The sequence below is a fragment of the Lynx rufus genome, unplaced genomic scaffold (assembly GCF_022079265.1).
Source record: "Lynx rufus isolate CCGP_SWC_20201006 ecotype Redwood Valley unplaced genomic scaffold, mLynRuf1.p SCAF_17, whole genome shotgun sequence".
NCBI lineage: Eukaryota > Metazoa > Chordata > Mammalia > Carnivora > Felidae > Lynx > Lynx rufus.
Genome location: NW_025814831.1, coordinates 29,970,234 through 29,995,108, shown reverse-complemented (window position 1 = coordinate 29,995,108; position 24,875 = coordinate 29,970,234). Strand labels below are relative to the sequence as shown.

General features: G+C 53.8%; 1 protein-coding gene across 1 annotated transcript in view; it reads left to right on the top strand.

Moving 5' to 3' along the window:
• The first annotated feature begins 17,416 nt into the window (after positions 1–17,416).
• Positions 17,417–24,875, top strand: part of PAPLN (papilin, proteoglycan like sulfated glycoprotein) — a 29,622-nt gene continuing 22,163 nt past the window's right edge. The window contains exons 1-11 of the mRNA XM_047079743.1: positions 17,417–17,464; positions 18,113–18,228; positions 19,067–19,127; positions 19,371–19,473; positions 20,996–21,126; positions 21,957–22,080; positions 22,447–22,527; positions 22,612–22,784; positions 22,905–23,028; positions 23,427–23,553; positions 24,537–24,744. Coding sequence (XP_046935699.1) covers positions 17,417–17,464; positions 18,113–18,228; positions 19,067–19,127; positions 19,371–19,473; positions 20,996–21,126; positions 21,957–22,080; positions 22,447–22,527; positions 22,612–22,784; positions 22,905–23,028; positions 23,427–23,553; positions 24,537–24,744 — 1,296 coding nt within the window. The remainder of the gene's footprint in view (positions 17,465–18,112; positions 18,229–19,066; positions 19,128–19,370; positions 19,474–20,995; positions 21,127–21,956; positions 22,081–22,446; positions 22,528–22,611; positions 22,785–22,904; positions 23,029–23,426; positions 23,554–24,536; positions 24,745–24,875) is intronic.

Genomic DNA, 24,875 nt, shown 5'->3' with positions numbered 1-24,875 from the left:
AAATTGATGTAAAAGCTGTCAAAACAAGAACTCACGGGACGTGTATGCTGTAGTGCGGTGCAGATATTTTATGTGCTGGAGGGTTATCTTTTTAAAATCATTATGGGAGTGCCTGGCTGGCGCAGTCAGTAGAGCATGCAACTCTCAGGGTCATGAGTTCAAGCCCCATGTTGGGTGTTGAGCTTACTTAAAAAAAAAAAAAAAAAATACTATGTAGGTCACATCAATGGAAAAAAAGATTGTCCTGTCACTTTCCTAAAACTCTCCAAAACCTTTTGTTTCTAAATCGTGAATAGCATATAAAATGTTGGGAATGATTGATCAGAAATAAGATCGTGGCAAGAAAACCAAATTTGGCCATTGTTCTCAGAAGGAGCATATGAGAGACCGGTGCCTTCCTGGTTATATTGGCTAAGGGCATCAGGAAGCATGGAAGGTGTTCATTGTTCATTCCCTCCTTTGGGAATCGCATCATTTGCTTTTTTGAATCTTGTAGCAATGTCAACGAAAGTTTGCCACAGAACTATCATGATTTGTCATCTGCTGGGAGAGGTTTCTGGTTTTTGGGGGTACTGACAACAGTGTTCTTAATGAGATGAAGAATGTCATCTGGCATAGTTGAGAAGCAAGAATAATGATGTTGGAGTTCCTGCATCACTTGGTAAGTACCACAGTCTTCTGTAGCCCAACCATTCTCTCTGGGTACTTTTCTGTGTGCTCTGCATGTGTGTGTGGTGGGGCGGGGGGGGGGGGGGGGGAGTACTTAGGATCTGGTTAGAAGTGAAATGACAGCTTCCGTAAGTACAGGCAAGTACAATGTTGCCCCCTTATATTTGGGAGTCCAGAGCAATGGAAGGATCCGCAAAAGACAGGGTTTAAGATGGGAATGTTTTCCAGAAACAAAGTTCAAACCAAATTTGAGAAAAAGGAAGAATCAGAATTGGCACGAAGACAACATATGCCAAAAACAAAATCAGGAAGGAAGAGGTATATGAGACACCCAAGGATAATTGGTTTCTGAATTAAAGTGATGGTTTATCCAGAGGAAAACCCATTTAGCTAACAATCTTCCATAGGTACTTAGAATATATCTTCTTCATTAGATGATTTGTAGAAACCATGGAGGATGTGACCTGACCTGCTACACGGGCCTTTCAGCACAGGGGACCTCTTAAATTTTTTTTTAATGTTTTTATTTATTTTTGAAGGAGTGAGAGAGACAGAGCATGAGCAGGGGAGGAACAGAGAGAGAGGGAGACACAGAATTCGAAGCAGGCTCCAGGCTCTAAGCTGTCCGCACAGAGTCCGACGACTGATGTGGGGCTCGAACCCACGAACTGTGAGATCGTGACCTGAGCTGAAGTTGGATGCTCAACTGACTGAGCCACCCAGGCACCCCCGGGGGACCTCTTAATCTTGACCAAGATTCATTCTCTTACACAGGCTTGCCCTTCTGTGCCTTGTATGCCACACCCTCTAAAGGGGAGAAATGGAAGGGCCTCAACCCAGGTTTGTTGGAGTCCTAATTTTTTAAGATTTTTTTTTTTTTAAGTAGTCTCTACACCCAATGTGGGGCTTGAACTCACAACCCCTGAGATCCAGAGTTGCATGTTCCACTGACTGAGCCAGCCAGGCACCCCAATGGAGTCCTATTTCTTAGGATAAGGGGTGACATACTCTTGCTGCCACTGTTTGCCCTCCCCCCCCCCAAAATTAACTGCATAGTTATGCCAGGTCAATTCCCTATGCAAAAGAGGAAAGGATTTTGTTACCCCTTTACCCATAAGCATACCTTGAGGTGGAATGCACGTAATTTTCTGATTGTGATTAGTTTTCTTGGGTAGCAGACCTAGTCAAGAGCCACTAAACTCAGAGATATGTATAAGGAAGATCTAAAAGTAGAAATAACACCAGGAGCTAGGTCAGTATATACTACATTTAAATACCTGGATTTATGTGAATTCTTTAAGGGCTGGTGCATCCCCTCTGGACATGGCTAGCACAGTGATGGACACACAGTAGTCTCTCAAATACTGGGAGACACTGAGGAGAGATTTGGGGGACTTTATCCTGCATCTAGATTTTTCAAGATTTTGTCCACCAAGTACTGTAGCCTATTAGTAGTAATTTGTTTTTCTATTTACTAATTAGATTTACCTACACATGCTGTAAAATGGCGTTAAGCTTGTTTGGTGAGGTGACTGGGTTTTACTTGCATGAGCCAGACAGATGTGAATGTAGGATTTGTTAAGATTTTCTGAAAGACTGAAAATGACCTCTCTGCCAATTCTTCTGCCATCGCGGGAATCTATCTGCTTGGGAAGCCTTGGTTTCCCAAGCTTCCTTCCCCTGCCCCATTCCCTCCTAGTTCAGGAGTCTTCTCTGGAATAACCCAGCCAGAAGGTCATCAGTAGACATCATCGGGGTGCCTTGGTGGCTCAGTCATTTAAGCATCCCACTCTTGATTTCAGTTCAGGTCATGATCGCATGGTTCATGAGATGGGGTCCTGTGGCGGGCTCTGCCCTGGCAGCACAGAACCTGCTTGGGATTCTCTCTCCCTCTCTCTGCCCTCCCCTGCTCATGCTCGCTCTCTCTCTCTCTCTCTCTCTCTCTCTCTCTCTCTCTCTCTCAAAGCAAATAAACAATAAGAAGACATCATCAGGCCTGAGGACTGTAAAGTCCCAGTGGAAGGGGAAGGACTCTTATGTCCTGTCTGACCTCTGCCTTCACTCTGGTCTCTTTCCTGTCTGCTTTCTAGGGCAGGGCTGGTAAAGGCAGAACGGACTTCACATTTTCTTTCTGTGGCTACTCTGGCACTCAGACGGCTCTCCTGGCCCTTCAGAAGGGAATTCCGTGAATGTTAAGGGCCTTCAGCCTTTGTGGGAACCCCACAGGGCAACCAGCTAGCTTACGAGGGAGTGTGTTGACTCTGGTGATGGAGGATACTGCCCCCGAACCCAGGTGCCCCTGTGTCAGATGGGCCCGTGGCAATGACCCCGGAGCAGCCACTGTAGGGAGACCTACGGACCATCTTCTCCCCACCCCTGTCCACATGTAGCAGGTTATCCTTTGAGGGACTCTTTCTGGCCATCAAGGACCAGATTTTCCCCTTTCCCTCTTGTGCCCTAGAGAAACCGATGAGGTAATAAATAGACGTGTTACAAGTGATTATGCAACTTTGGTCATTAAAGATGTGACTCACCAAGGCACTCCAAGCCTGTGCTAATTGCACGGATTGATTTTTGTTTTTAAGTCAAATGCACTGGTAAACATTTTTGTGAGGGGAGGCAGGTGATCTGACCCAGAGAGGCCGGTCTCAGTGGGACGTCGAGGTGAGCAGGCGGGGCTGCCTGGCAGCTGCGGGCTCCCTGCCCACCTGCTGCTTGGTTAGGGCCCTCCGTCTCCCGCCTCCCCCAGCAGCGCCCTAGCCTGGCGGGCGAGGTGGAGGAAGAGGAGGAGGGCGAGGCCTGGCCACCCCCGCACGGGGCTCCTGCCCCGCCCCGGGGCCCACCCCCCACGGGGCTGGCCGGCCCAGCTGGTTTCGCAGCCGCGTCCCTTAAATCCGCCCCTCCCTGGCCGCCGCCACCGCCTCACCCCTCCCCGGGATCCGACTCCCTCCGTGGGGGCCGCGGGCCTGCGGCCTCGTTCCGTTTCCCGGGGGTCTGACGCTCACGCGGCTCCCCCAGCCGCCCGGACACACGCCTCTGTTATTTTGTCGCGGCCCGGTTCTCTGGACAGGGAAGCCAGCAGAGAAGGTCTCTCGTCCACCCTGGCGCCTCGGGCAGGATGAGGGGAGCCAGTGCGGGCAACTGCACGCAGACCGCGGGGCTGTGCCTCCCAGCTGGCCGCCAGCCACCCCGCCCCCCGCCCCCTCTAGCGGTGTGGGGACCAGCGGGCGGAAGCGGTGGGGGGAGCTGGGTGCGTGCACTCACCGTCCCATCCCAGGCCTCCTGGGAGGTAGTTGCTCAACAAGTGTTTGTGAGCCAATGAAGTAATGGTGGATTAGGGGTCCACAGGAGGGGATTTCCATGCAGGACGACGTAAACAGGTCTGTTTAAACAGGGAAGATGTTTTAAGTAGGAACAAACATTTACTAATTTTGCCCTTGTTTATAATGGAGAATGTGGAGACAGGAGGCCAATTAGCCTTATCTGCTTAAGGGACCCTGCATTTTATAGGGGGTGTTCAGAGTTGAATCCAAACAGAATTCCTACCCCAGGCACGCTTGTGATGTTGAGAAATAAATATATGGGTTTGTCCTGGGTCAGTGTCACCACATTGAATGCAGGAGGAATAAAGGACAGCACAGTTCTTAATACTTGTACTTACCCCTCATTCAACCAAGAAAAGCCCCAGAGGAACCTAGTTGCCTCGTGGAACCAATTCCACTGAGCATTTCCTATCAATGTGCCTCAGACACTACACCCAGCCCATCACAAGCACAGTCTCAGGTCGACCACATCCCACCCTGTGAGAAGGGAACCCTCCTCATTTCACAGGTGAGAAAATGGAAGCTTTGAGATGGCGAGGAACAGCCCAGACTCATGCACAACAAAAAGGTGGGAAAAAATAAAAATAAAAAAGGGGCACCTGGGTGTCTCAGTCATTTGAGCATCCGACTCTTTGTTTTAGCTCAGGTTATTATCTCACAGTTCATGGGTTCGAGCCCCATGTCAGGCTCTGTGCTGATGGTGTGGATTCTCTCTCTCTCTCTCTCTCTCTCAAAATAAATATAAAGAAACTTAAAAAAAAAAAAAAAAAAAGCAGGTGGGAGAGGCGGCCCAGCCCAGAGCCTGTGCTTCTTAGCTCCAGGATGGAGGGGCACTGGAGACCTGTTTCTGTCAAGCTGGATCACCTCTCTGGGACTCTGTTTTCTCTTCTGTAAAATGCAGAGTCTTTGTTTCTGAAATTTTCTTTTTTTTTTTTTTTCCAAATATAATGTGTTGTCAAGTTGGAAATTTTCTAACTAAAGCTCAACAACAGGGGAACACGAGACCCTGAGCATCTAGGACACTTCCCAAAGTAGCAGCCCCGTGCAGAAACGTCTGGAGTTGAATATACATAAAAGTTACCATCGGAATCATTTTTAAGTGTGCAGTTCATAGGTATTCAAGCCGTTCATAATGTTGTGCAGCTGTCACCACCACAGATGTCCTGGACTAACCAGCCCTCCACCCCACCCTCCCGGCAGCCCCTGACAACTGCCGTTCTACTTTCTGTCTCTATGAACTAGACTGCTCTAGGGACCTCAAATTAGTGGAAACATGCTGTATTTGTCTTTTTGTGTCTCATTTATTTCTCTTGGCACAGCGTTCTCAGGGTTCATCACGTTGTTGTAGGTTCGTTTCAACAGAAAGATAACCACAACACCATCATAAACCATTACCCAATATATTTCACCCCTCCCCCCCAACATAGCACACTCCCAATCTTAAAGTTGATGTTCCCCGAATCCATGCCTTGTGCTGTGTATTTGGTGTCTTTCTGCAAACCCTGCTTTGAGAACTTCCTCCCCTACTCTAGCCACCAGTGCAGCCCAGTCACAACTGGAATTCAGGGTGTGTGCTGAGTGGAGGCCTGTGCTGAGAGCCTTCAGGGTCCCCAGGGCCACCCCCATCTCTCTGCTGCCCTCCTTTGTTCTCAGCCCCTGGGGTGGGTGATTCCTGGGAAGTTTCCATTTTAACATTGATTTTTGTTTACATTAATCTATGGTCTTCCTTTTACTTTTTTAAATTTTTAAATTTTTTTTCTAATTTTATTTTTTATTTTTGAGAAAGAGCGGAGAGAAAGAGTGCTAGCGGGTGAGGGGCAGAGTGAGAGGGAGACCCAGAATCTGAACCAGGCTCCTGGCTCTTGTCAGCACAGAGCCCAATGGGGGGCTCAAACACATGATCCACGAGATTATGACCTGAGCCGAAGCTGGACGCGTAACCAACTGAGCCACCCAGGCGCCCCGTATTGTCTTCCTTTTAAAAATGAAGAAATTGCCATGCAGGAAGGTTAACTTGCCGGACACATCCCAGCCAGTGAGTACAGATGCCAGATTCCAACCCAGGCCTGGGGACTACATGGACTTAACACCTCTTCCAGCCCCACCGTCTCCCACCGCCTCCCCCACGATGGAATTCAGTAGGCCACAGGCCTCTGTCACGGTCATTAACATTGTGCTAACGTTGTGAACCCCATTTGTAGTCATGTTGTGTTTAATTTGTGCAGGTCTACAATCCCTTATTTGCAATTATGAAATTCAAATGGCTCTGAAAACCAAAAGGTTTCTCCTAGGCTTGTGAGTAGGAGTGGCCTGAGGCTATTCAGAGTCTCAGTTTAGCCTGTTTAGGTGAATATTTGTATGTTTTGCTGCAGAGGTATAAGTGCATGTAGTTTTGTTGTTGATTTTGGTTGGTTGGTTTTGATTAAAGAAAGCTTCCAGAAAGTACTGGAGGTAGTATGTCATATGCAGTTTAGTAACTTCTAAAATCTGAAAAATGCTCAACCCTGAAACCCATTTGGCCCCGAGAGTTTCTAATAAGGAATTGGGGCCTAGACATATGTAATAGGAGTATAGTTATATAAAGCTGTAAAAATAAAAGGCTTAGACCTAGTTTTATGTCCATGCATTTTTAAGTGGTATCATGCTCTAAAATAAGGGTCAGGATAATAGGTTCACAAATTACTGAAGTTAGAGAAGCTCCCCACCCCACCCTACCCCCCCGACAAAGTTAGTAGAATTTCCCCTTTCATTTAACTTGAGCATTGGGAATTGTGTTTCCGAATTGAGAGGTGCTGGTCCTCTGACTTTCTGAGTAATGTTTCTAGGCCTTTGGCACAAGGCACAGACACTTGTCAGCTTCCAGGCTGAGAATTATCCAAATACAGAGGATGAAGCGGCAGAGGAGATGAGCCGTGCCCTGAGAGTGCGGTGGAGAGAGACCGAGAAGAAAGGATCTGAAGAGCTTTGGCAGCTGGCCTGTGGGGGTCCCAGTCCCCGGCCCTCCCTGGCAGCCCACAGGGGACAGCAGCAGCAGAGCAGGGGATGCTGAGGCAGAGGCACAGGGGTCTTCAGAGGGGGAGAGAGGATCTGCCCTGTCCCTGTCACTGCTGATAGGGGCACCGAGGCCACTGCCACTCAGCCATGGGACACCCACCCTGAGCTGAGGGGGACCCTCCGGGCCTGCATGCTGCAGATTGGCCCCACACCCCACATTGACCTTTGTGGGGGCCTGAGCTCTGAAGCCCCCTCCCACTTAGGAAGCAGAGGGTGGGCAACGTGGGCTCCTCACACCTTCTTCCTTAATGTCTCCAGGAGTTCATGCAGTTAGCTTCTGCAGGAGACTGTAGGCCGACCCTTACGGTGTGTGTGAGCGTGTGTGCGCACACACACGTGTGCAGGGGTGAGTGTGTGTGTTCCCGTGTGGAAGGAAAGGGATGAGATTGAGGCTGGAGCTGCTGGGCGGAAGCCAACCAGGAAATATTTTCTGGAAAGCTCCCTACCTCCCTCCGTGTTGCTGCCCTAACACCAAGCGTCTTCAAATGGCCTCGCCCTCCCTCCTGGTGCCCTGTCCCGGGATCTGGACTGAGGATGGGGCAGATGGGGTGGGTCTGTGTCAGGCCTGATGTCACTGAAGGACATCCCAGGATTTGTTCTTTCTCTCTGGGTGGCCCTCGTGTCTGCAGGAAGTGTCGGGGAGCTGTATTTCTGTCCCACCTTTGAGCATAAACCTCCCCTCCACAGGTCAGGTGGCTTATCTTATGACAGCACTTGTCAGATATACTGAGCTTTGGACTTCTTCTCATGGTCTTGCTCGGTGTTTCAAGGTCCTGACCTGGACATGGCAGCAACAGGGGGAGGAAGACAGATTAGTGTTGGGATCTGAAAGCACAGAGTCAAGTTGAGGGGCAGACTGGCAAGGGGCATTTAACGCTCCCCTCCCCCACCCACCCGAAACTTTGAATGACTCCAGCAAGAGAAATGGATAGATGCATGGGAGAGGAAGGGAAGAAAAGGCAGAGAGAGAAACGGAGAAATCCTCTCATGTGAAGCGTTCTTTTTCCTTTTGGATTTCCTTTTGCAGATAGTTTTATTCTGGATTAACACATAGCGCTAGAATGCAGTGCCCTACTAGAAGGTAAACTCCCCAAGGGCAAGACGGTCTGTGTGTTGCGACAGCTTGGGACAGCCGACCACATCTCTTCCCAGCTCTGTGCTTAGCGACATCACCTTGGTAGCCTGAAAACAGCCATGGAGTATTTACCCACGGAAGTTGATAAAGGCTACTGGGCAGCACTTTTTCCCTCCAGAGACCTGGGTGTTACTTACGCGTTTGCCACCACTGGACAGGTCTCTCCGCAGCTTCTGGAAGAGGAGGCCTTCAAGTGTCCCTGGAATGAATAAACAACCATCAGCAAGAGAGGGAAGAAGAGAAGCAGCATCCTCTCCAAGTCCAGTTAAACAAGCGCCGTGTGCCAGCAGCTGCACATCGGAACGAGGTTCCCATCCGGGCAACCTGCCGACTCTTGCTTCGTAGGTCTTAGCGGTCAGGGTGCAGCCGTGCTCCTTCCTGTTGGGGTTGGCATCTATGAGGACCATTCAGGATTTTCTCTGGGGATGATATGGGTCATTGTAACCTGAAAGTGGTGGTGGCAGCTTCCAGAGACCAACAGGACAGTCCTAACCAGAACTGCTCCTGGGCCATGGTCTGTGGCATTGGTGGGGACTCTGGCCCTTGTCTGTGCCTGATTCTCCAGGCTTCCTGTCCGTTCCATGAGCTCTCAATGTCCTTACTTAAGCCTCAACTTGCTCAGCTGAGCCTCGCACAGAGGGTGGGTAGAGTAGGGAAGTACTTAGCCGCTATAAAGCGGCTTCCACTTTCCCTGACCTTGCAAGATTCACAATTTAGAGGGAGGAAAGGGACACATTCGTATCACTGTAGTAGTTCCAAAGTGCAATCCCGGCGCTGTGGGAGCACAGAGGTAGGCTTTAAGGGAAGGCCTCCTGGAAGTGGCCTATCCTTGGAGCCTGGAATGGGTTTCCATTCTAACCCAGCCTTACAAGAAGATCTGGCCACTTATTTCTAGGCTGTGTCCCTGGATCTGCAATCTGCTGAGATGATCCAGATGTAAAGAACCCAGGAAACAGGCAGAGGGAGCACGGGGCAGAAGGAACTTTTGCTGAGCACGCACTTAGTAGGAGCTTTATAGCGGCTAAGTACTTCCCTACTCTACCACGCTCTGTGTGAGGCTCAGCTGAGCAAGGTGAGGCTTAAGGAGGTGACATGATTTAGTCCTAAGTTCACACACAGAGCAGAACAGGTTCCCAGTCTAGGTCTGTCTGCCTCCAAGGGCTGTACCCCCTTCTGCACCCTGGGCTTCTCAGACCAGCAGGTAGAAGGGCCAGGCAGAGGGGGATTTACAATGAGAGGGAAGGTCTCTGGTCTCACCCCAGAATCTTCTTTCTAAATCACCATTTTTTTTGTGTGTGTGCACCAATTGTGCACACAATTTTTGGTGAACAATTATGTTCTGGGCACCGTGCTCACACATCCCTCTGGGGTAGAGAACTTGAGGCTTGGGAGAGGACTACTTGCCCAAGCCAGGAACTGCTCGAGCCTGGCTCCTTCACGCTGCGTGTTGACTCTGCTTCCCTACCTTCTGGGTCTTCTTTGCAGCGGGGGTGAGGAGCAAGAAATCATGGGCCTGGGTGCCTGAGAAGGGATCACTGAGGAAAAACAGGAGCAGACCAGGAAGGTGCCTCAGCGGCCCCACCCCCCAGAGCAGGAGAAGCAGCTTCCTCCCACTTAAGGGACCTTTGACCAAGCCCAGAAAATTCCTGGCTGATGGGGGCAGGGAGTGGGGCTTCTTGAATGGAAGACGCTATTTTCCTTTTCTAGACAGGCTTTGGGTAATTCCACTCCCTTTTCTCTGCCAAGCTTTATCTTTGCCTAAGAATTCACACTAGTCCCCAGGGGCCCCTGCTACACAGCTGCTGCCGCTTCTTTCTTCACTGATGGGTAAGAAATGGGACAGATGTAAAATGCTTATGTTTTAATAAGCGTTTTGTCTGAGCATCAGTGACAACTTAGAGAGATGATCTACAGGGGCTGGGGCTCTCAATGGGGGCGGGGAGCTTCCTACTGGTGTTTCTCTGCCCGAAAGGAGGCCATGGGAGAAATGACCAGTGCTCAGGGTAAGTAAAGGACGGAAGGTATAAGAAGATGAGGGAGGGGGGCTTGGGTGGCTCAGTCAGTTGAGCATCTGACTTTGGCTCAGGTCATGATCTCGCGGTTTGTGGGTTAGAGCCCCGTGTCGGGCTCTGTGCAGACAGCTCAGAGCCTGGAGCCTGCTTTGGATTCTGTGTCTCCCTCTCTCTGCCCCTGCCCTGCTCGCACTCTCTCTCTCTCTCTCTCTCTCTCTCTCAAAAATAAAAAAAATAAAGGAGATGAGGGAAAGGGACCAGCCGTGTGAACTCCCCACCTCCCATGTGGCCCAGGGCCAATGCTATTTTCCTGGGGGTAGGTGATTTTCAGTCAAAAAGGGATGGCAGGCAAGAAGTGCCTTTGCTGAGAAAAAGGACAATGCGGAAAGGAAATGAAATGTATCACATATATTGAGTCCCTACTTTGATCCTAACTAGTGCCTTGGGCACAGGTGATGGGAAGGCAAGCTTTATCCTTAGCCTCTTACAAGCTGAGTCAGGGAGACTCGGGTTCCCACAGAGTGATGCACCATAAACTACAGCAGACAGGGACAGAGACTGAGGGAGGGGGGCGGGCACCAATTCTGCCTGCTACAGTATGGGGAAGGCTTCTAGAAGAGGTGACATTTGGTCAGGGCCTTGAGGGATGAGTAGTAGCTTGCAAGGTAGAGTGGATTTTCAGAATGCATTCTAGGCAGTGTGAAAAGCTGGCTGGGAGGGTAGCAAACAGCAGCCTGTGTGAGGAGAAACAGCTGTGGCTGAAGTACAGGCATACTTTGGAGATACGCCAGGTTCAGCCCCAAACCACTGCAATAACGCGAATATCACAATAAAGTGAGTCAAATAGATTTTTTGGTTTCCCAGAGTATATAAAACTTAGGTTTACACTATACTGTAGTCTATGAAGTATGCAATAACATGTCTAAAAAACTAAAAATTTTTAAAAATGTTTTTAAATTTATTTTTGAGAGACAGAGAGAGAGACAGCATGAGCGAGGGAAGGGCAGAGAGAGACTGAGACAGAATCTGAAGCAGGCTCCAGACTCTGAGCTGTCCGCACAGAGCTCGACACGGGGCTCAAACTCATGAGCGGTGAGATCATGACTTGAGTTGAAGTCAGACGCTTAACCCACTGAGCCACCCAGGCGCCCCTAAAACATTTTTTTTTAAAGTAAACTGTATGCCCAGCACAGGGCTCAAACTAACAACCCCTGAGATCAAGAGTCGCATGCTCAGCGGGTTAAGCTGAGCTTTTGATTTCGGCTCAGGTCATGATCTCACAGTTTGTGAGTTTGAGCCCCACAGGGGGCTCTGCACTGACAGCACAGAGCCTGGTTGGGATTCTCTCTCTCTCAGTCTCTCTCTGCCTTGCCGCCCTCTAAATAAATAGATAGATAGATATTTAAAAAAAGAAAAAAAAGAGCTGCATGCCCTACCAACTGAGCCAGTCAGGTGCCCCTAAAAAAAAAACATTTTTTTCTAATTAAAAAAGACTTCATTGATGAAAAATGCTAACCGTCATCTGAACTTTCAGGGCATCCTAACCACTGATCACTGGTCACCATAACATTTAATAATGAAAAATTTTGAATATTGCCAGAATTGCCAATATATGACACGAAGTGAGCAAATACTGTTGGAAAAATGGGGCCAGTAGACTTGCTCTAGGCAGGGTTGCCACAAACCTTCACTTTGTAAAAAATGCAATAAAGTGCAACCAAGCAAATTACACACACAAAAAAACACAACAAAAAACAAAAACCCCCAAAACACAAAACCACCCAACAACCAAAAACCCTCAATCCTCCAAACCAACAACCCAAGGAGGCACAAGAAAGTGAGGTCTGCCTGTACAGAATTCAAGGGTGGAAGAGGCGGACGGCTGGACGCAGAGGTGTGTTGTATGTAAGGTGAGCATGGAGCGGGATGGCACCGAGATGGATGGCTTAGACAGAGGAAGTGGGACCGGGGTGGTGACTGGTGCCCCCCCCCCCCCAGTAGAGGAAACACAGAATGGAGGGCAAGCCAAGCTCTGGCACAGACCCAAGGGGATGCAGCACGGGTCACTGCAGGGGGGCGGGGGCTTTCCACTGGGATTGGGGATGGGTGTCTGCAGGGCTGGCTGGGGCGGGGGGAGATGGGGCGGGGAAAAGCCAGCCAGCGGCAGGGAGAGAAAGTCCAACCTCCGCAGGCGTTCCGCGCCGCCAGGCCAACCTCCCATTCCAGGGGCGGGCACCGACGGAGCAGCGCTGCGTGCCCCGCGCGGCCGGAGACCCAGGTAGGAAAGCGGAGGGCCAGTGCCCCGGGGGCAGGGGCGGCTCGCTCCGGGGCTGCTGCAGGAACGTGCCCCGCCTGGCCCGCAGGAAGAGCGGTATCGGAGGAAGTAGGGGGTCCCGGAGGGGAACCCGCCTCCGGCTCTGTCCACCGAGGTCACCGCTCCGCACCGCACCTCGGGCGGGGCTGGGAGGTCACCGGCGGGCGGGAGACGCCGGGAGCCACTGGGGCTAGTGGTGGGCGGTCGGACGCAGCCGGAGCCCCGCGCAGACGCCGTCCGCCCCCTCGGACCTTGCCTCGGTGGGACGCCTTTGCCGCGCCTCCCAGGCGCCGGGCCCAGGAGACCGAGCGTGCCCCTCCCGGAGGTGCCGTCAGGGCCAGCACGTGCCCGGTGGCCCTGGCGCCTCGCGTGGGAAGGTCACCTTTCCACTTTGGGGGGTCTGCGCCCGCGCGTTCCCGGGCGGGCGGGTGGGGGCGCGGGCACGTCCCCGGGCCGGGACTGTGGACCGCGGGCGCCTCCTCGTGACCGACGTGGGGAAGATTCTTGCGTGGGAGGCAGACGGGGAAGGGTGTCGCACCGGCCTCGGGCGTCTCCGCATCCGCTGGGGACCCTGTGGACACGCGGCGCCTGGCGCGCAGGGACCCCAGGTACGGGTCGCGGGCCAGCCCCCGCGAGGAGGAGCAGACGGGCTTGGCCTCCGCTTCGGCCCAGGTCTGGCACCGCCGCGTTCCTCGGGGACACGGTGTGAAAGGAGCCCCCACTGTCGGACGGGTGCGCAGCGGGCCCTGCCCTCGGGCAGTTGGGGGAGCCCCGCAGAGTAGTCCGGTGCCCAAGACCCAGGGCCGGTCTTTTTTGCGTTTTTCTCCCAAGTGAATTGAAATAGCCTTCCAGGCTTTCCAGGACCCTGGGATTGCACATGTGGGCCTTGATCTAGTGTAATTGCAGCCGTGGTGGTAGTACCTAGTAGCAATTTTAAGTCCAGTCTTTCTTCTGTCCTTCCGTCTCTCCCTTGGCTCTGCTCACCTCCGCCCCTTAAGGCAGCCGGCTTTAGAGAAGCATCTCCCCAACACTCATCTTGGCATGAGCCCTAGAACAGTACGGTGCTGTTACAGGAGCTGCGGGGCGGGGGCGGGGTGCGCAGAGCAGAGGTCGTCCTGGGCGGTGGGGTGTGGGGAGAGAAGGCCGTCCTCCCTGCCCCCCGCCTGCAAGCCCCAGGAACCTCTGATTTGACTGTGAAAATAACGACCAAATGAATCAGTGTTTGTGCTAAATTAACGAAGCATGTACGTCGCTAAACGTGCCAGGTTAAATTTTGCTGAACTTGGCTTGTGTGTGCTCTGTTTTGTCCTTGTAAAATGAAGTCATTTTATGCTTAAAAAAAAAAAATTAGAACATTGGTAGAATTACAGATTTGTAAATTTGAACTCACAAGTCAGTACTCGCTTGCTGTTTTGTACTGAAGGAGCAAATTGCTTATGTCATTCTTTGGTACAGTGCACAGGCTGAACACACACACCACACTGGGGTCCACTTGTGGAGACTTTCTTGTGCAGAGAAATGCTGACTTGGGTTTACAGTAGGGTTACAATTGACTTTTTTAAAGCATTTGAGCTTTGAAAGCATCTTGGGAGAGTTTTTTTTTTTTTTTAATTTTTTTTTTTCAACATTTATTTATTTTTGGGACAGAGAGAGACAGAGCATGAACGGGGGAGGGGCAGAGAGAGAGGGAGACACAGAATCGGAAACAGGCTCCAGGCTCTGAGCCATCAGCCCAGAGCCCGACGCGGGGCTCGAACTCACGGACCGCGAGATCGTGACCTGGCTGAAGTCGGACGTTTAACCGACTGCGCCACCCAGGCGCCCCTTGGGAGAGTTTTTTAAATGCAACTTTTAAAAATGTTTATTTTTGAAAGAGTGCGCGTGCACATGAGCGGGGGAGGGGAAGAGAAAGGTAGACAGAGGATGAGAAGTGGGCTCTGTGCTCATAGCCTGATTCTTTGGGGCTTGAACTCAAACCTGGAGATCATGACTTGAGCCCACGTTGGGCGCTTAACTGACTGGGCCATCCAGGCGCCCCCAGAGAATTTCTTTAAAAAAATTGTATATATATATATTTGTAAGATTTTATTTTTAAGTAATCTCTACACCTAACCGTGGGGCTCAGACTCACAACCCTCTCATGAAGAGTCGCATGCTCCACCCACTGAGCCAGCCAGGCGCCCCTATATTAACAAGTTTTAGAAACAACTGGTGTGATGGATTAAAAAAAATTTTTTTTAATGTTTATTTTTGAGAAAGAGAGAGAGAGAGACAGAGCATGAGTGGGACAGGGGCAGAGAGTGAGGGAGACAGAATCTGAAGCAAGCTCCAGGCTCTGAGCTGTTGGCACAGAGCCCGATGCGGGGCTTGAACCCACAAACCTGGAGATCATGACCTGAGCTGAAGTTGGATGCTTAACTGAGTCACCCAGGCATCCCTGTAATGATTTTTAAAAAGCAATCTCTTGGGGCGCCTGGGTGGCCCAGTCGGTGCAGCATGCAACTCTTGACTTCTGCTCTGGTCATGATCTCGGGGTTCTTGAGATAGAGCCCTGCTTGGGCTCTGCGAGCTGAGAGCGTGGAGCCTGCTTGGGATTCTTTCTCGCCTCTCTCTGCCCCTCCCCCACTCATTCTCACGCTCTCTCTCTCTCTCTCAAAAAAAAATAAACAAAAATTTAAAAAGCAACCTCTTGCTAAATTAAAAATAGGTGATTGCTTTGATTCTGAACCGGTCTTTCAACAAGAAGTATTTTTTTTTAAACGCTTATTTATTTATTTATTTTGAGAGAGAGATGATGTGAGCAGGGGAGAGCCAGAGAGAGAGGGAGAGAGAGAGAATCCCAAGCAGGCTCTGCACTGTCACCACAGAGCCCTACGTGGGGGCTCCATCTCACGAACCACCATATCTTGACCTGAGCGGAAACCAAGAGTCTGACACTCAGCCCACTGAGCCACCCAGATGCCCCTCAACGAGAAGTATTTTTAATTGCCCTCTTTTTTTCCCCTTTGAATCGTGAAAGAAGATACTCTTGGACTTTTAGAAGCCAGTAGTAGGCCTTCTCTACTTCCACCCCGCCCCTCCCTGCTGACATGAGCGCCACTGAGCCCCATGGCCTTCCCTCTGGTCCCCCTGTAGCTCTCTGGTCACCTGTGGGCAACGGGGAGGGAGAGATGCACCCCTGCCCACCCACTGACCGGTCCTGATCCCTGCCCTGCCCACCCCGGCCTCTCCCACAGGCTGAGATGCAGGCCGAGATCCGGATGTTCCTGCTCGTGCCCCTGCTGCTGGCCCCGGCCCCTGGGTCCTCGGTGAGTTCGGCTCTACCTGGCCAGGCTCCCAGCTTGGGAGCAGGGAATGGGGGATGGAGAATGCCCCAGGGTTTAGGACCAGGGAGGAGCCACCCCACCGCAGCTCAGAGCCCTGTCCCTGCAGGGAAGGCCAAAAACAATAAAGTTCCTTTAAAAGCGGATGGCACCTTGAAGGGGTCTAGTCAAGGTGCCCGGAGCTGCCCGCCAGGCTGCAGGGTGCAGTTTGCAGGAATGGCAACTTGCCACTGCCCTCCCCCCACCCAGTAGTCTTCCAGGGAGGAAGGAAGGGGAGGGGGCCGTGCTGGCACAAGCCAAGACGCAGGCTAGATGGCTCATCCCATCTGCAGTCTGCCTGGGACAAAGCGGGCTGCCCCTCAGCTTGACTGTGCTTCGAGGTTTGTGGGTGCCGGTCATTCCTCCTCGCTGGGGGCTGGCATCCAGGGCAGGGATGGCCAACAGACCTCTCTGAGATGATCAACGTCCTGAATCTGTGCTGTCCCGTAAGATAGACACTTGGTTACCGAGTGGCTACACGTGGCTACCGAGCGCATGACGTGTGGCTAGTGCAGCTGAAGAACTAAGTTTTTTCTTTGATTTGATTTCTTTAATTAACTTAAATAGCCACACGAGGCTCATGGATACTGCATTAGTGCAAATTTAGAGGACACGGGAGCCCACTGGTGATCAGGGTAGCTGTTTTGTTAACAGGGCCCGAAGAACAGAGCTCCCTGGAGAGCAAACCTGGGGGCCTGAGGTTATATGAAAAATCTTCTAGATGGCAGGACAAACCTCCAGGAGAGGAGGGGCCACAGAGCTGGGCTTGGTCCTGGGAGCTGCTCCTGCCAAGCTTCTGCTGGCATTGACTGGGTGGAAGGCACGGAAGCAGCCAGGTCCCATCCTGCCCCCGGAGAGCTCTTTGCTAGGGGGACCCCCACATCCCTGTCCACCGTCTGTGAGACAGGCAGTCCCTGGGGAAGGAGGGGAAATGCCGCCTCTGTAGAGTGTGAGTCAAGGATGAGAAGGGGCAGGGCCAGGCAGCATGGGCCACAGTCAGAGGGATGGGTGGGCTAGAGGCCACCTGCCCGCGGCCACCTCTGCCACCCCATGGTCCTTGCTCCCTAATGTCACACCATGAGATCCTTGGCACAGGCTTTCTCTGGTGCCTGGGCATGAAGCCATCGCTCAGGTGGAGGGGCTATGTTGCCAGAGTCAAGGCCCCAGGAGGAAACCCAGAGCCACCCCCTAACAATTGTGTGACCGTAACCAAATCATCAGGCCTTAGATTCCCTTTAATTGGGGGTTATAATACCCACCCTCAGGTTCCTGTGCAGGTGAAGTGAGTCAAGGTGCACAAAACGACCTGGGTCCTATTAGGTGCTTTCTGTCTTAGGAACACCTGAGCAACCTTTTCCTGCCTCCTCCTCCCCACACCATGTGAGCTCAGCTGGGGCCTAGAACTCTCCTCCGCCCCTCCACTGCACGCCCCCAGCTCAGCTGCCTCCTATTTCTGGCCTCAGCCAAGGGCAGAGCCACCACGGGGTCCCCGAGTGCTTCTTGGCTCTTCTCAGTGCTGACAGGGGTTAGGGATGAATAAAGCGGATATGCACCCTGGCCATCACGCCCAGTCACTGCCTGCCAACCCCAGGCTGGTCAGGAGTGGTTTCCTCTGTCTCTGTTTCCACCCACTCACACCTTCTCTCACCCCCACCCCTGCACGGCACAGCACAGCCCTGGGAAGAGCGCTGCAGGAAAGGGGGCCCCTGAGTTGCCCCGGGAGGAGGAAGTCAGAGCAGGAGAGACTGGGTACTGAGAGCAGGAGCAGGTGAGGACAGGCCAGCAGGAGGACGGGCTGGACCCGCTTATTCTGGCTCCACACCATCAGCTTGTGGTTTGAGTAATTATAGAGAAACAAAACATGCCTGTGCTGCCCGTGGCTGAAGCCAAATGTGCTTTCGTTCCTCGGGGAGACAGTGTGGAGGGGTAGGTAGCCCGGCTCTAAGATCTGGCAGGCTTGGTCCCTCCCTCCCATCTGCCGGGCAAGTGGATGTCTGCTTCGTGGGTGCTGGGCACAGGCGGCCAGGGCATGCTTGCAGTAGGGCTTTTCGCCCCTTATGGTGAAAGCCGGCGAGTTCTGTAAATGAATGTTCGGGGTGCCTGGTGTTCTTGCCAAGTCCTTGAAGGGCCTGGCTCCCAAAGTGAGATCGGGGAATGTTTTTAGGCAAGGGTCCTCTGGGGAGCCCCTGTGCCCTTGTGGGGGGCTGAGTGACTCACACTCCTCTGCGTGTCTTTTCCTCCAGGCTCCCAAGGTGAGGCGGCAGAGTGACCTCTGGGGCCCCTGGGGCAGCTGGGGCCCCTGCAGCCGGACCTGCGGAGGGGGCATCAGCTTCCGGGAGCGCCCCTGCTACTCCCAGAGGTAGGGGAGGCTGGCCGGGGCCAGCCTGTTAGAAGAGGGCAGGGGGCAGGCTGGTCGGGGAGTCCGCTGGTCCTGAGCAATAGGTTTGCTCTGGGAGCAGCATCGGTGGAATATTTGGAATCAAGTCCATTTGCCACGTACGTACACTCTGATTCCAACAATCAACCTGATTTCAGGGGAACTAGAGACAGGCCTGCCTCACGTACCCGAGTCTCTAGTTCCTAATGCTTCAGGTGGCAGGTGCAGTAAATTCTTGGTGAATTACTGAACGATCTTCAACAATTGCTAACCTGTGCATTTTCTCCACCTGCAGCCTCTTTAAGTATACGTGTCTCCCACTTTAATAAGTGAGGGATCAAATGCCTATGTGCCCTGCACTCTGATAGGTGCCATGGCGGGTGGGGCACAAAACAAGGGGGTGACCCTTTGCCTGTTGGTGGGTTACCTCACTATTCCTGAGAACCTTGCGTGAAGAGGAAGAGACATGAGCTATTATTCTAAGCACATTATGCTCATATACACCTTAAATGGCAGAATAACCTTACCAGATGTGCATATATTCCGTCTTATTTTATCTCCAAAGGCAGAATTGGGGTCTTCTTTGGAAAGCTGCTTTAAGAGGCCGAGTAGCCCTGAGTTAGAGAAAGTCCAGAATAGGCTGCTGAGTCCAGCTTCTTCCAAGTATAAACTCGGGGCTCATTACACCTACCTGGGGGAACCTGTGCGTGCACAGGCATCCCTCCTCTGTCCAGCGGGGCCTGCAGGGGAGCCCCAGGAGGAGGAGGGGGTGTTGGTTGGTGGGGTCCGGGCCTTCCCGGTGCGGTGTTCTCATCCTCAGGACAGACGGAGGCTCCAGCTGCGTGGGCCCTGTCCGGAGCCACCGTTCTTGCCACACTGAGGTAAAGCTCTGGGACCCCCTACCCGGCTGACCTCCCAGTCCCCGGGGTGTCCTCCCACTGGTGCACAGCCTGGGCTGTGGGAAGCCCCTTCCTCACCCCACACCGCAAATGACAGCCTCCCCTCCAGCAGCCCAAAGCCCCAGCAAGGAGGTGCTCTGGAGCTGCACCAAGCAGCAAGGAGGTGTGTGGGGGGGGGAAAGGAAGTGCCCACCTGCTCCTCCCTTCCCTGCTGGCCCCCCGCAGAGCTGCCCCACCGGTGCCAGGGACTTCCGGGCCGAGCAGTGTGCCCAGTTCGACGGCCAGGACTTCCAGGGAAAGCGTTACAAATGGCTGCCCTACTACGGGGGTAAGTGGCGGTCCTCCGCACCGGTGCCCCTGCTGCTGCACCCCGCCTTGCTCTGCACTGTGCCCCACCTGTTTGGGATCTCCTCCGTACATTGATCTTCCATTACACAATTCCTACCACCATTTTACAGATGCTCTGTCAAATACATTAAACAACAACAACAACCTTACGGTGCCACCGTTCTCCTGGCGTGTGCCCACTGCAGCACAACAGCCGGGGTCATTTTGAGGTCTCTCCATCCTTTTTTCCATCTCTGTTTTTCAAACAAAGCCATGAAGGCCGCGTCCTTGCCATGTTAAGCGCGGCTTTGTTTGGCCTGCTCCAGAAGTATTCCTCAAGGTGCACAGAAGCCTTGGGGAGGAGGAGTGCTGGTAGGGTGGGTCCATGTTTGGGCCAACTGCAGGCTGGGGCTGCAAGGGGCTTGGTATGGCAAGAGTCCATTTACTCAGGATCTCTGGCCCCCAAGGGCTTGCTCTGAAGAGCTTTGAGGAGAGTGGTTAATTTTTAGAGCAATATGGTTTCAGAAAAAACACTTGTACATAATTAAAACATTTTAGAGGCGTCAGAAGATTCCTTAGGCTAATCCTGAGTGTTAGTTTTCACTGCCCATTGCAAATGACTCCTGGGAAGTATGGTACTCTGGATTCCGAATCAAATGAGCATTTATATCCTGTGTGTACCAAGGGATGGGGAAAAGGGTCTTGGCTAGAGGAGTGGCCCCAGGGGAGCCTGTTGACATTCTTTGCTCTGCCCGGATAATTTAAATGTATCCGTATTATAGAAAAATAAGGGGGCACCTGGGTGGCTCAGTCGGTTAAGCGTCCAACTCTTGATTCAGCTCAGGCTGTGGGCTTGCGGTTTGTGAGTTCGAGCCTTGAAGCAGGCTCCGTGCTGACAGCGTGGAGCCTGCTTGGGATTCTCTGTCTCCCTCTGTGTCTCTCTCAAATGTTTACAAAAATTTTTAAAAAGAAAAAAATTGGAACACAGAGGAAAGGTTAGAAAGGGTCATGCAAGGGATGCCTCCTTTGGTGTTTCACAGGATTGGTCTAGCATTCCATTTTAGCATTTTTCACGTTATTTTCTCTATATACATTTACGCATTTATAGTTATTACGTAGCACCATTTTGCATCGTGTGTTATAAGCATCTTCACACGTTACCGCATAGTCCTTGTAATTCTTTATAGCAAAGTCAATGTGCATAGTATTCTGTGAATAATTTCCTTAGAATAGCTGACTGTTAACACATGGGCTTGTCTATAAGGATGAGGTAGACCTCTTCAAGTGGCTGGCTTTTTCTTTATCTTGGGGTTTTTCTTCAACTTGATCCCCAGGAATGCGGCAGTTTTGTGGCTGTCCCTTCTCCCTGGGGTGGGGCGGGGTTCTGAGCCACTGGGGGAACTGCTGCAAGGGCTTTCTCTCTCTGCCATCTGTGTGATTCTGGCCCCTGCCCATGCTTCCCTGTTCCTAGGGTAGGACTTGGTGCTTGCCCGGGGTCTCAGCTTTTCCCTTTGCCTGCTCAGCCCCGAACAAGTGTGAACTGAACTGCATTCCCAAGGGGGAGAACTTCTACTACAAGCACAGGGAGGCTGTCGTGGACGGGACGCCCTGCGAGCCTGGCAAACGGGACGTGTGTGTGGAGGGCAGCTGCCGGGTGAGTTGCGCCCCTGCCCACCTCCCACCTGCTCCCCGCCTCCCCCCATGCTGCCCATCCTGGCCTTGGGCTTATTGAAGGATGTCCCCCTGCCCACCCCCCGACCCCCACACCCCCACACCCCTGTTACTCAGCCTGGGGCCCCACTCAGGCTTATTGCAGGATGTCCCCTGCCCCACACCAGCAGAGCCAATGGCTCTCATGAGCTTGATGTCTTACCATGACCAGCTTCTAAGGTGTCTTTGCATTGTAAATGCCCTAGGACCTTTTAACTTTGCCCTTTGAAAACTTGAGCACTGGGATAAGAGCAACCTTCTGGGTGGCAAGTTACAGAAGCCCAACTAAAACTGACAAAGTCGGGGGAAAAGCCATCGGGGGGTGGGCTGGCGACTTCAGGTGCCTGGATGAGATTGCTGGAAACGTGAGGTGTGTACATGGCCACCAGCAGCTCCAAGCTCTGGCTGGAGAGGGTGCCCTCTTTCCAGGAGTTCCAGTGAGCTGGGGCTCCCTCTGATTTGTCTTGGCTCGGGGCGTCCCGTGAACCACTCTCTTTGAGCAAGGCGTAGAACCTGCTGATTTGCCCACACCCACCGTTGGGGGGCTCTGTCCACACTGTGGGAAATGAGGTGTTGTTGCCAGAGGAGGGGAGACGGGTGCTGAGCCAGCAGAAGAGGTAGATGGCCGGCCACAGGCTACATCCAGTGCTTACTCGGCCTCAATGGCTGATGAGTACTCACTGCTCTTCCCTGATCTGACCAGCGACCAGCATTTGGATCCTGGTGTATCTGTGACTCCCTCTGGTCTTTTTCATCTCCTCCTCTGCCCGGTAGGCCGTTGGCTGTGACCACAACCTAGACTCATCAAAGGAGGAGGACAAGTGTCTGCAGTGTGGGGGTGACGGCACCACCTGCTACCCCGTCACAGGCACCTTTGATGCCAATGACCTCAGCAGAGGTGGGGGTTCTCTGGGGGCCCACAGGCCGTTGAGACGAGGGTGTGTTGCCTGTCCCTTCCTCTCCTGCCTTCCATTCCATCCGAGTAACCCTCATGGCACTGGGAGGGTCCAGTCTGGCAAGTGTGATCTCACACTGCCACCAGCTGGATGCCCCTGCTCAACCCTCCCCCACGGTCCCCATTTCCTCCCCCCTCCCCCCAAATCCCCAGTCAGTTTGGGCGCCCAAGCCTGCCGACCCTTCTCACCTTTGCGGGGCCACTTTCCCTTCTGGAGGACTCTTCCCCAAGCTGCCCAGCCCTGCCTGTCCCTGACCCCGTCTGTGCTGCCGGGGCGTGGGTGGGCCCAGAGTATCCTTGCCCCTGCAGGCTACAACCAGATCCTCATAATTCCCTCGGGGGCTACCAGCATCCGGGTGGAGGAGGCGGCCGCCAGCAGGAATTTCCTGGGTGAGTGGTCCGGGGCGAGTCTGGGCTGTGGCAGGGCGGTGGGTCCTGCCCCAGCTGCTGACCGGGCGGCTCACCTCTGCGCAGCGGTGAAGAGCATCCGTGGCGAATACTACCTCAACGGGCACTGGACCATCGGGGGTGCCTGGGCCCTGCCTGTGGCCAGCACTGTCCTGCACTACGAGCGAGGGGCTGAGGGGGACCTGGCACCTGAGCGGCTCCTGGCTCGTGGCCCCACCTCAGAGCCCCTAGTCATTGAGGTGAGGGGCTGCCAGGGAGCGGGGCTACCTGCTCCCCGAGAGGCGAGGTGGGGGCCACTGTCCTGCTGATGAGGAGGGGTCCCACTGGGGGCAGGCCTCAGTGAGGACCCTCCCGCACAGCTCCTCAGCCAGGAGCCCAACCCAGGCGTGAGCTACGAGTACCACCTGCCCCTGGGCAGCCCCCGGCCCGGCTTCCACTGGAGCCACGGCTCGTGGAGTGACTGCAGCACCGAGTGCGGTGGAGGTGAGGGCAGCCCCGGGGAGATGGACACGTACGTGGGACATTTGCATGTCTTGGGGGTCACCTGGAGGAAACCCAGGGGTTGGGCACTCCATGAAGGGTCCCCCCCCCCCTTCTAAGCTAAGAGAACCAAAGAAGGCTTCCCCGAGGTGGCAGCGGAGGCTGGGCTCGGAGCCGATGACCATGCATCGTAGTAGGGTTCCATCACCAGCAGATCATACTCCTCAAACCTCAGTTTCCTCATCTGTAAATTGGAGATGACGATGGCACGTATCCCAGGGGGTCAGCTGAGAATCAAGATGACACTTGGGGTGTGTCCAGAATGATGCCCAGCCCAGAGAATGCGTTTGGTGGAGGCTGACTGACCCCCCCCCCTGCCCGCGATGGCCGGGCCTCTACAGGTCACCAGTCCCGCCCAGTGTTCTGCACCACTGACAACGAGGTCTACCCTGACCACATGTGCCAGCCCCAGCTGCGGCCGACTGACCACCGCCCCTGCAGCACTCACCCCTGTCCGCAGACCAAGCGGTGAGGCCTCTGCCAGCCCCCTCCACCCATGGTGGGGCCCGGGCCCTTGGATAGGAAGGCAGTGTGGTCTCTAGGCCACTTGAGCAAACAGTTGGGTTGGTCCAGGTCTCCCTACAGCTGTGGCCAGAGTGGGGCAGAGGCAGCTGCCATGGGGGGAAAACAGTAGAGGGGCACGGGCATGAGATCCAGGGCTGTTCTGTCCATTCATGTGTGCCCAGGGCTCAGAATGTCCAGGCCGGTGGTGGGAGAGTGGGGAAAGGTACTGGAGGCCCTGTCTGAGCCAGCAGGGGACTTGGCAGATGCCAAGAAGTGGGCCAGGGATCGGGCCAGAGGGCCTGTGGGCATCAGCCATGCCTTTGTTCACGCACCAAGGACCTCTTACCTGCACCAGCCCAGAGCGTGGCACCTTGCTGGGGCCCAGCGTGCCTGCAGGAACAGGTAATCTGCAGGCCACAGGCTCCTTGCCACGTTGGTGCAGTCCTTCCACTCTCATGGCCTTGGTGACAGCTGGCCTCTCGGGATGGTGGTGGGCTTGGCTTTGCATGGTGCACTCGGGGCTGCCCTTTCCTCTGGTCCTTGTGCCGCAGGGCCGGGCGGTACCACTCCACGAGTGGGTGAGCACGACCCCTCTGGGAGATGCCCCAGCTAAGGTCAGATGCAGTGGCAATGGAGTCTGGCTGGGGACGACAGGGCACCTGGTGAGAAGGAGAAAGGGGGATCGAGTGAGGACAGGAAAGCTAAAACGGGCAGCTAGGCTCCGTGCTGTAGGGACCAGTGCTCGGTGGTGGGAGATGGCAAGTGGAGGGCTTGGCCTTTGGTGCAGAGCTTTCTGCCTCCCCTCCCCCCTGCACCTGTCAGGCCTAGATTGGGGCCGGGTTGGGGGATCCCCAGTCCACTCTGCATGTGACAGCCGGTGCCAGCTTGGGCCTGGGCTCCGGCTTCTGCTGCTGGGCCAGCCTGACCGGATACCTGCTCCTTGCCAGCTGGAAGATGGGGCCCTGGTCGCCCTGCTCAGCCTCCTGTGGTGGCGGCTCCCAGTCCCGCTCTGTCTACTGCGTCTTGTCCGATGGGGCTGGCGTCCAGGAGGCCACTGAGGAGGCCGAGTGTGCAGGCCTGCCCGGGAAGCCCCCCACCATGCGGCCTTGCAACCTGCAGCGCTGTGCATCCTGGAGCGCGGAGCCCTGGGGAGAGGTGAGGCCCCTGCCTAGAAGGGGCTGGGGTGGGGGTGGAGGGAGGGGAGGAAATCAGGTGCTGGGCCTTGGGGGCCTGGGCGGCAGCAGAGTCTGACTGGGAGGCTTCTCCTCTGCTGGGGAAATAGATCC